Source organism: Talpa europaea, assembly GCF_964194135.1.
Source record: "Talpa europaea genome assembly, chromosome: 5".
Taxonomy (NCBI): Eukaryota; Metazoa; Chordata; class Mammalia; order Eulipotyphla; family Talpidae; genus Talpa; species Talpa europaea.
Genome location: NC_140071.1, coordinates 15,899,778 through 15,909,917, shown reverse-complemented (window position 1 = coordinate 15,909,917; position 10,140 = coordinate 15,899,778). Strand labels below are relative to the sequence as shown.

Genomic DNA, 10,140 nt, shown 5'->3' with positions numbered 1-10,140 from the left:
ACGTGAAAACAGAACATGGTAAGTTATTAAAGGAAAATGAAATAAAGAAAAAAGGAGGGAAGTAAAGTATCTCCATGGTAGGGCAATCAAACAAGTCTCTAGACATTTGGTTGGAAGAAAACATAGCTATGAATTTCACAAACAAAAACTTGATCAATTCAAAGCAATACAAATGCTTTTAAATATAAAGGCTGAGTTGAAACTAAAAAGGTCTATACTGTTACTCTGGGCCTTAAGCAGTACCAATTCTTCTGATCAAAGAAGGCCACAACAGTTAAGGTTGTGTTACTTGCTTTTATTTTACACTAGGTGGCGGGCACAAAGCAAATCTCCTTAATAAAGTTGACAATTAGCTTCACTCAGAACATTTTTAATAATGCACATAAAAAAAAAAGTATTCATCTTACAAACTGTTCTGCATCCAAATATACAACAGCTTGGAAAACAACATTTAGAAAACAAAAGCCAATGTAAAAAGACAGATTAAAACAACGAGAACAGTACAGGTTTTATATGGCTCTGGTTTTACAGTTTTCTTACTGCATCATCAATGTCAGAAATCTGTTCCTTCAGCTGGCTCCACTGCTCAGGGTTTAAAGAAATACCTAAAGCAAAGTTTGAAAAATCAAAAAGTTGAAAATCTATTTGTTTCCTTGAGGATTTTCATACTTCCAATTAAAATAGTTTTACCAAAATTGTCACTTTGAAAGTCACCATGTACAACAGTTAATTATAATTCATCACAACTACCTGAGCAATTCAATCAATCCACTTTCACTTCCAACTGTATCCTGCACAACTTCTATGACACCAGTGAAAATAAACGGCTTGAAGATGTATCCCACAAACACTTGGACCTAGCAGGTTAAGTGGCCAAGCCCAGATTTGGTATGTGACACACAATTTCCACAATAAGTTGCCTCCAACAAAATTTCCACAGGAACTCTAGCTGAATGACTGCTGAATTGTTTCAAAAGCATTCATTTCACTTTGGAAAAATCCCTGTGACATGGTCCACACATGCTTTCTTAGAATGCACACACTCATTAAGAGTGCATTCTGGGGGCCTCCCTGGTGGCGCAGTGGTTGAGCGCTGGGTTGCGAAGCTGCCCGCAGCCTCTGCAGCGCCAGTTCGATCCCCGGCTGCTCCCCGGCCACTGGCGCGAAGACCTCTCCTGCCACCCGCTGCTCCCCTCAGCTGTGTACTTAGGTCCTTCTGCCTGCTCTGCTCCCCGCTCTGGCTCTGGTGAATTCTCTCACCCTCCCGTGCTTCTGATTGTACCCAGTGCTTGTATAAATAAATAAATAAATCTTTAAAAAAAAAAAAAGTGCATTCTGGGAAAATCCTCTCAGGCTTCAAATCCCAGTACACCATCATTGTGACCTTAAAAAAACTTTTTTTCCTCTAAGCTGCAGTTTCCTTACCAGTAAAATGGTACTGATATATCTTAATGTGAGTGATTAAATTTGCTGCTCTGACTTAAAGGCTTATTAGTATATCACCTAATTAAGTGAATATTTAAAATGATAGCTAATGATATGTCCTCCCATTTAAGATGTAAAGCATGAACAGAAAATACCTTGCACTTAAAACTTCCAGTGTTCTAATACTTAGGCCACCGAGAAATAAACTAGAATCAGAAGAAATCATTTATGTCTCGGAAAACTCCTGGGAGGCTGTGAAATTGAGAGGAAGAAGACCCTAAGGGGAAAGGATTTAAAGCTAATCAAACTGCTTTAGTCAGCATTTAAAGAAAAAGTCTGGTATTAGCCATACTGGAACAATGTGACGGAGCAATCCAGAAGTGGCGTAAACAAGAAAATATAAAAGGGAATGTAGACGTAGAGGTAATGTTTAGCAAACCCAAAAATGGCATGAAGCAAACAGTGGATTTCAAAGCGACATAAAGTCAGATGTAGGATCAACCTAAATCGGCCAACTGCCAAATACAGACATATCTCAATTTATTGTTTTACTTTATTGCACATTACAGATTCTAAGGGGGCTTTTCTGTTTGCCTTTCTCCAAAGTAAAGGTCTGTGGTAACCGCTGCTAAGCAAATCTATCAGTGCCATTTTTCAATCAGCACATGCTGTGTGTCTCCGTCACAATTAATTATGGTATAGTATATATTTTTTTCAGACAGAATTGCTGCTGCACACTTAACAGTGTAAACCTGACTTTTACATGCACTGGGAAACCAAAAAATTCATGATTCACTTTATTGCAATAGTTGCCTTATCACACAATCTCTGAGATGTGCCTATATATGTAATTATGTTGGCACGCAAAAAGTTCTTCTAGGTGGTGAATGAATAGTCTGCTTCTATGATGCTACAGTCTTAGGACTGGATGAAGCAGATGTAAAAACAAAGACCCAGCACTTCAAGGACGCCTGCCTAAAGAACATCCTTAAGGAGATGACTCAAAAGATATAAACTAAGATTTTTCATTCCTAATTTTACAACTTCCTAGAGAGTAAACTACTTCAGAACTAATGTAGTTTTTTCTTAAGTTACATTCAAGTAAACTAGCAGCCAATTTAAGCGGCAGTAGAGCTACTGTTTTTTCTGGATTTAATTCCAACAGCTATATGTAAGCCATCTCATATATGTCAGTGTGATATCTGGTGACCCTCCCAACATGGGGCACTGTGGCTGTGGCCAAGAAGTGCAGAAGAGAGCTCGGACACAGGTGTGGCTTTATAAGTAAGTGACTGTGCATACAGAGGGCTCTAGCACTGGTTTTCTGAGTATATGAATCTCTTCTAAGATGACGCAGAGAGCGCATTCTAAAAACGAAGTCAAGAAAACAACTATGTTGGACCATGCCCTAAAGTGTCTCCAAGTAGAAATGATCGGCAGTTTTTCTGGTGTCCTTTGTTGGTAGTGTTTTTCTAAAACATTTGTTCACATTCTTTTAATTACCCTCAGTGTTACCAGATAACAAATGGAAATTGCTTATATATACGCACGTGACATACACGCTTCTCTCACGTCAACAAAAACTACGGAAGATAATCAACTGAAGAAGGCTCTCCCTTGCTCTATGCAGTAGAAACATTATTCCAATTTCAAATAGGCAGGTTACTTAGATCACTTCTATTTTAGTCTCACATCAAAACTAAATTGAGGAAAGGAAAGCTCACCTTTTCTTCCTGGTTTCATTTCACCTTCTGGATCCATCCAATATTCTCTAATATCAATTAGGACTTTCCCTTTAAAGTCCCGAACACTAACGTACCGCATTTTCCCAATCTGCAAAATAAACATCAAAAATGTGTCCATTTCAAGAGGTGTCCAGATTTATATTCACAACTTGCTGCACACTCAGAAGCTTTAACCATGAAAATGACTACTATTCTCAATATAAAAAGTACAAAAGCAGTCACTGTTAAGTCTTTATAAAAAAGATGGAACTAAACATATTTCACCTCATTAGGATCATTAACCTAGTGTAACTGATACGGAAAAGAGCATGGAGCTCCCTCAAAAAATTGATATAACTATCTTATGAGTACATACATAATAGAATGATCAAAAACAGAATGATTCACGAACCCCACTTCTGGGTGTGTATCTCAAAGTAGTGAAAGCAAGGTCTCAAGAAGACATTTTCTTGCACACCCATGTTCATAGCAACATTACTCACAACATCCAGAGCTGGAAGCAACCCAAAGTGTTCACAGCCAGATGAAAGGATACATGAAATGTGGTATACACATGTGGTGAATACTGGTCAGCCTTACGAAGGCAGATCAGCCCTACCCTTGTGGTTTTACCTCTCCAGAGTATCACATAAATGAAATAATAGTACAAAAAAAAATTTATCACAGGCTAGGAATTTACCAAGTCAAATAAGCCAGTTACAACCAACCCCTCAGGTGCCACAGAAAGATGACTCTTATTTTATCACATTTACAATTAGGTCCAAAAAGTTAAACCACCTTTGCCATTGAAACTAATGTCTGTTCCTCAATTTATCAATGAAACCTTCATTTCTATGACTCTCAAATTTAAAACCAGCCTTTGTTGACTACCTGACCTCTCTAATTTATTCTTCACCAGTAATTTATATTCATCACTATTTCATCTTGGGGGAAAACCACGTAAAGTCCCTATCACTCACATACACCTAAAGGGATTTCACCTGCTTCCATTTTCACTCCCCATCTCTCCACAAATCCTTTGTACAATGTCAATTAGTCTCTCTAAAACAAGATTAAGAAACCCAAGGATAAAAAGCTGTATTAGTTCTCTGAATTCATCAAATCCCTCTAATGAACTTTCCTCACTTTATCTCATTATTCAATCTTACTCTCCACTAAACATTAACAACAAGGCTATTAAGGAAATCCACTTACCTCTTCTGTTCTCAAGCCAAAACTTGGCAGGTCATATTGTTGCTTCCTCTGTAATACCCTATCCACATATCACAGCGCAGTTCTAAACCTATCTCCTCCAAGCTGCTTTCTAACCTCAAGAGTTCTCAACCTCTTTATTTCTAAAATTCACCTTGCTTTAAATAAGACAAAACTAGACTTCTGGACTTTAACTATCTAACACATAAAAATTACTTTCATTTCTACTAACCTGTTCTTATATTTCAAGGAATACTTAGTCAAGAATATGATAGTATACGTAAAAGATTACTGTGTATTGCCACATTATAGTCCTTTTAATGTTCTTCAAATCAAGTCAGGTAATAATTCCTTAGCTGATCTAAGGAAATAATCAGCCTAACCTGAAACATGTTGTCATCCCTGCTGCTGCTGCTCTGCTTGGATGACGACAGAGCTCTCGAAGTCTCACCAGTCTTCTGCTTCTTCACAGGTTTCTCTGGAGTAACCTGCTTTTTCCTCTTTAACTTAAAAAGAGTAAGAACATGGTTAACATTTGCACTTAAGAATAAAACACATCTCAGGTTCAAAAGATTCCATTACTCTATCAAAAGACTATATTAAGAGAAAAACCATAAACATACACACAGGCAATTTCACTTGCAATGGAACTATGAAACTCTTCCAGCACTGGTATCTAATTCATTGTTCTCAAACTTTGGGTTCTCAAGAACCCTAAAAATACTGCAGGCATTAGAGTGTTATTAATCAGAGAAACTATTCCTTTATAGACCAGGATGCCAAAAAAGATTTCTTTGGGAGTTTTTAAAAAATGAGGAAGGGGGGAGGAGATGATGCTTTTGAATGAACTTTTGGAAACCACAGGCCTACTAATGCTAGTCAGTGACTTACTTTTTACAAGAGATATACTAACTAGGAAGACTACAACCACATTATTCTGTTTCTAGATATGATTATTTACTTATGCCATGCCTAGTCCAAAAGGGACTTATATTTAAATTGGCTTAGAGAATTTACTAGTAGGCAAAGCTAAGAAAACTATTTTGTACTGTGCACTAAAAGTCAAATAACTCAATTTCCTCATCTCACACACACACACACAAATCCCTTATATAGACAGCCATGTGTTAGACTAGCAATTAAAATCAAAACTATGCTTTAAAAGCAGCATTACTACAAAAGCTTTTAATATAGCCTACTCTCAAAATAAGCCAAAGGCCTATGAAAATCAGTAGTTTCCAACCCTAACAGTAGAGGGCAGTCATATTCCTTAATAGAAAATATAAGATATCAAAATATTATGTAAATATTTTACTAAATTATATGAAGCTAAAATGTATTGCTAAATATATATATAACCTGTATAAAATGTTAAGTACTTATAGGATTAGTACTATTTGGGACAAACAGCAAAAGTTAACGCAGCTCAGTAAGGAGAAAGCAATTATCTTTACGTCAGGATCTGAATACTCCCTGTGAAATGGTGTGTGCCTGGCACATAAAAGCTCAAAAATTTGTTAAATGAACTTATTTAAATGCTATGCCAGATACATATTTAAACATTGAAAGATGTCTTTCTCGAATATATATACGTAAGCTAGGTATTTCCTTATGAAGGTGTGTATTCACCAAGGTTCTCCCAGTAAGCTCTCTTTCACTAACTGCTAATTCAGAGGCACAATGACAAAACCTTCTAGAAGATAAAAGGTCTTTGTGTAAGGAAGCCCTAACTACAGTGTGAACTGCCTGCTTATATAGAATATACCACTCACAGGATGATTGTCATCTACTGCAGGAAAAAGTCTAAATGCTGGGTGCTAATCTAACCTAAAACATACCAAGCCTACATTTTTAAGTACTCCTTGTGGGCTGGATAAACACCAATGGTGGCTGTCAAAACTGGTATCTCCACTCAAGTTCAGTTCAGCTCACACAACTGCTACAAATAATACCTACTGATCAGGCAGACTTTTAAATAAATGGCACACAGTGGTTTTGGACTCATGCTATTTCCCCTAGGGCCTATGGCAGTGGTTCTGCAGTTCCAAGTTTTCTAAATATCCTCAACAGGAGATTTGTGAAGTCTGAAGACTTGCTCAAGTTTGTTTTAGAGCCTAGCAGTGTGCATGGACAATAAGCACCTCAGGTACTTTTGTCAAGTATCACAGGAGCCATTCACACTCAGGAACACCCATCCAGGGTCTTCAGATTTGCTGTATCTGCTGTCCTTCAGAACTGGATGTAGGCAATATTGCTGAACTAGGTATCAAAGAAATGTACATTCATAAATCACCTTTTTGTCAACTTCACTGTCAGAATCACTGCCAGAAGAGCTTGAAGAAACAAGTTCCTTTGACTTAGGCATTCTGCAAAAAAAAAAAAAAAAATTATGCAAATAATTAAGAATTGCTCTATCACCTTCATCTTAATTCTCCCCCAATCAAAACTTCAAGAAGTTCCATGGTACATTCTACCACTTGTGTGGTACTGGAGTTGTGACACTGAGCATAATGCTAGAAGTTATACTCTTAATCCATGCTCTTCCAAATTGCAAATAACATGCAGTGTGAAATGTTCTGAACCCAGCAAGGAAAAAGAGCTAAATGTCATACACATCTCACACTCCCACACTCTTTTCTCAAAGCCAACGGGTCTTTTTGTACTTCATTTTAGTGGAATTAGATGTTTATGGGTAGGAAAGACTGCAAGAAGGCAGCTGACAGTATCACTGTTAAAACCAGGAATAAAAATTCTCATATTTTACACCGATCTTCTACTCTGAAAATATGAAGAATTCTCTTACAGGAAGGACAAAAAAACGCTTCCTCAGATTCCTACTATCACCCCAGTCCCAGACAACCCCCGACACCTACATGAACTGGTGCCTTGCTTTCAGGAGCATGTGGAAATATCCAGACAGCAGCTTGTGCCTATGGTTTGCAAAGATATACTTTAAAAAGGCTAATTCCCAAATTTCAGGAAATTCCAAGGCTGTCCCTCTTTTTCCAAAGCCCTTATTGTCAAAACTGGCACCTTTTTCTCTCTCCATCTTCAAAGAAACTGAGTCCTACTAATTTTTGCATGCCCTAAAGGGTCCAATACATACCCCCCACACAGTAAATGTCTGTTGAACAAAAGGGAAAATAACATCCCTTTCTCATCAAAAAAATCAAATAATCTAGTTATCTAGACCTAAGCTTGCATTAGTACTGGCAATGCGTCCTACAACAGAGCAAGGTAAAAAGTGGGCCGCCCGATCCTAACTCAATTCAAAAAACACAAATCATGTCCAATCTGAACACGACTTCACCTGGCAATTTCTTGTCACAGAGAAGAAATTCAGAGGCGAGAAGCAACGTTCCCAGCCACATTTTATAATCCTCTTACTGCTCCACTTTACAACCCAAACTCCAAAATCAATTTGGTTGTTTTTTTACGCTAGCTAATGATGCCAGGAAACCATTCCACGGCAATTAAGGTGAACATAACCTATATTTTCCCTTTAGAAGAGACGAGCATAACTGCACCATCTGTTAATAAAAGGTGCCTGGGGGCTATGATCATTTCTAAGAACCATTTCGGGTTGAATCCAAATCAGAAGCTCATGCAAGGAGGAAAAGGGGGCGCGGGGCGGCTCCGCAGCCTCCCTCAAGTTGAGACAAAACATATTTTTACTTAATGAACCCTCGCGGCCGGTCCGGCTCCCCCCAACCCAGCGCCCCCAGAACCAGGGCGGCTCGTCCAGGCCTGACACGCGCGCTCGGGCGTGCAACACACGCGCGTGCAACACGCGCGTCAAGGAGATTTTTAAATGCTCCGTCCCCGGAGGCGGGCGGGGCGCGGGGGCGCAGGGGGCGCCTGGAGGGGCCGCGGGTGAATAGGGGGGCCGCAGGGCACACGCCCCCGGCGCGGCGGGGGTGGGGGGCGCCGGGACGCGCCGGGGGGGGGGGCGGGGCGGGCGCCGGGGGTCGCGCGCCGCCCCGAGGCCGCCGGGCCCGCCGCGGGGGGCGGGGGGCGGGGGGCGTGGGCGGCGGGAGCGCAGGAGACCGCGTGGGAAGAGGAGGGCCTTGCACCGAGCGCCATTTTCTTCTCCCGGAGCGTCCCCTCCCCCAGCTGCGCCCCGAGCTCCCCGGCCCGGCCCGCCCCGCCGCCCCCGCGAGGCCGGGGAGACCGGCGGGCCCCGCACGCGCCCCTCCCGGGCCCGGGTCGCCCCCACAAGGCCCGGGGGCGGCCCGGGGGCGGCCCGGGGCCCCCGAGACCCCTCCCCGCGGCTCCCGGTCCTCGCGCGGCCACGCCCCGCCGCCCCCCGGGCCGCCCCGGACGGGCTTCTGGCCGGCGCGGAGGGCCCGGCGCGGGGGCCCCGGGCGGGGGCGGGGGCGAGGCAGGGAGTCGGGGAACCCCGGCGGGGAAGGGGCGGGCAGCGCCGCCATGTCTCGCGGCCGTCGCCGGGCGGAGGGGCGCGGGGCCGCCCCGGCTCCGGCCGCGGGAGGCAGGGATCGGGCGGGCGGCCGGGCGGTGGGGGCGGGGTCGGCACTCACGCTCCGCTCGGTCCCGAACAGCTCTCGGCTCGCTCGCTCCAGACTGACAGAGAACCGGAAGTGACGGCAGCCTAGAAACGCCGGTCCCGCCCCCTGGAGCTGCGGTCACGTGGGGGGCGGGGCCTCCCTGCGAAACCCACGGGGAGACCCTTTCCAGGGCCTTAAAGGGACCGTCCCTGGTCCGGAGCGGAGGCCGGCAGGGCTGGTTTGGGTGTGCGTAAATGGGCGAACAAAAGAATGTGAATGACAAGCTTAGAACTTTGCACTTGCTCAATAAATGTTTCTTGATTTAAAGTGAACTGCCCGAGACTCCCTGGTGGCACCAGGGGTTGGGACGCAAACTATGAAGCTATCACAGCCACTGCAGCACGAGTTCGAGCCCCGGCCAGGGAGAAACCCACATGGCGCAGCAGACCTCTCCTGCCTCGCCCGCTGCTGCTCCCCTCAGCAGTGTATTTCAGTCAGTCTGCTTGTTCTGTTCCCCACTCTGTCTCTGGTGAATCCTCTCACCCCCCACACCACTGGCCTGTACCCCAGTTCTTGTATGCATCAATAAATCTTTTTCAAAAAAGTAAAGTGAACTGCCCATAATGAAAATTATCAGCACTTCTGACCCATTTTTTCATAAGTGATCCTTCCACTTTCCCCACAGTAGTTAAATCTGGCCGGTGAGGTACAAAGTAAAGAAGCTAAAGTTGCAGCGTTTAGTGCGAAAAGTGCAAGAGCTTTGCAGAAGTCCTTGGCCACAACACCCTTATTCCTCAGCTGAAGTCCAGGAGAGAGTTCACAGAAAGTAAGAGAAATCTATACAGCAAGCAGGAATATAGAGAATAGTTTATTTGAATATAAGTTTAACAAATGCCTACTATATCCAAGAATAAAATACTATCACCCAGTACACATTTTTTTTAATATTCCCCATACAATTGCAACCCCCTTATTTTTACCCCAATCCCTCCTTCCAGTACACATTTATCAAGCATCTACATGTGCTGGGCACTGCATGAGGCATTTTATATAGTACTCATTTTCCAACAAGCACTTTCCAAAGTAGGAATGATTATGCTCTCCTTTTATAGATGAGGAAACCAAAGTCAACAAGGATAAATATTATAAGTTGCAGAAGTTTAGACAGAGTGAGTCACTATTCAAACCCTGCACTGCCTGACACTCCTGTATACTGTTAGGATGCAAAGGCCGGCTCCTCCTTTCTGCAAGAGGCACTTTTGAATAATGAAATG

General features: G+C 42.9%; 1 protein-coding gene across 1 annotated transcript; it reads right to left on the bottom strand.

Moving 5' to 3' along the window:
* Positions 1 to 317: 317 nt before the first annotated feature.
* Positions 318 to 6,972, bottom strand: SUB1 (SUB1 regulator of transcription). Its single transcript, XM_084233462.1, has 4 exons — positions 6,655 to 6,972; positions 4,745 to 4,867; positions 3,150 to 3,258; positions 318 to 605 (listed from the first exon to the last, which is right to left on the bottom strand). Exons 1-4 carry the CDS (start codon positions 6,724 to 6,726, stop codon positions 526 to 528), a joined length of 384 nt encoding a protein of 127 aa, XP_084089588.1. The 5' UTR covers positions 6,727 to 6,972; the 3' UTR covers positions 318 to 525.
* Positions 6,973 to 10,140: the final 3,168 nt, after the last annotated feature.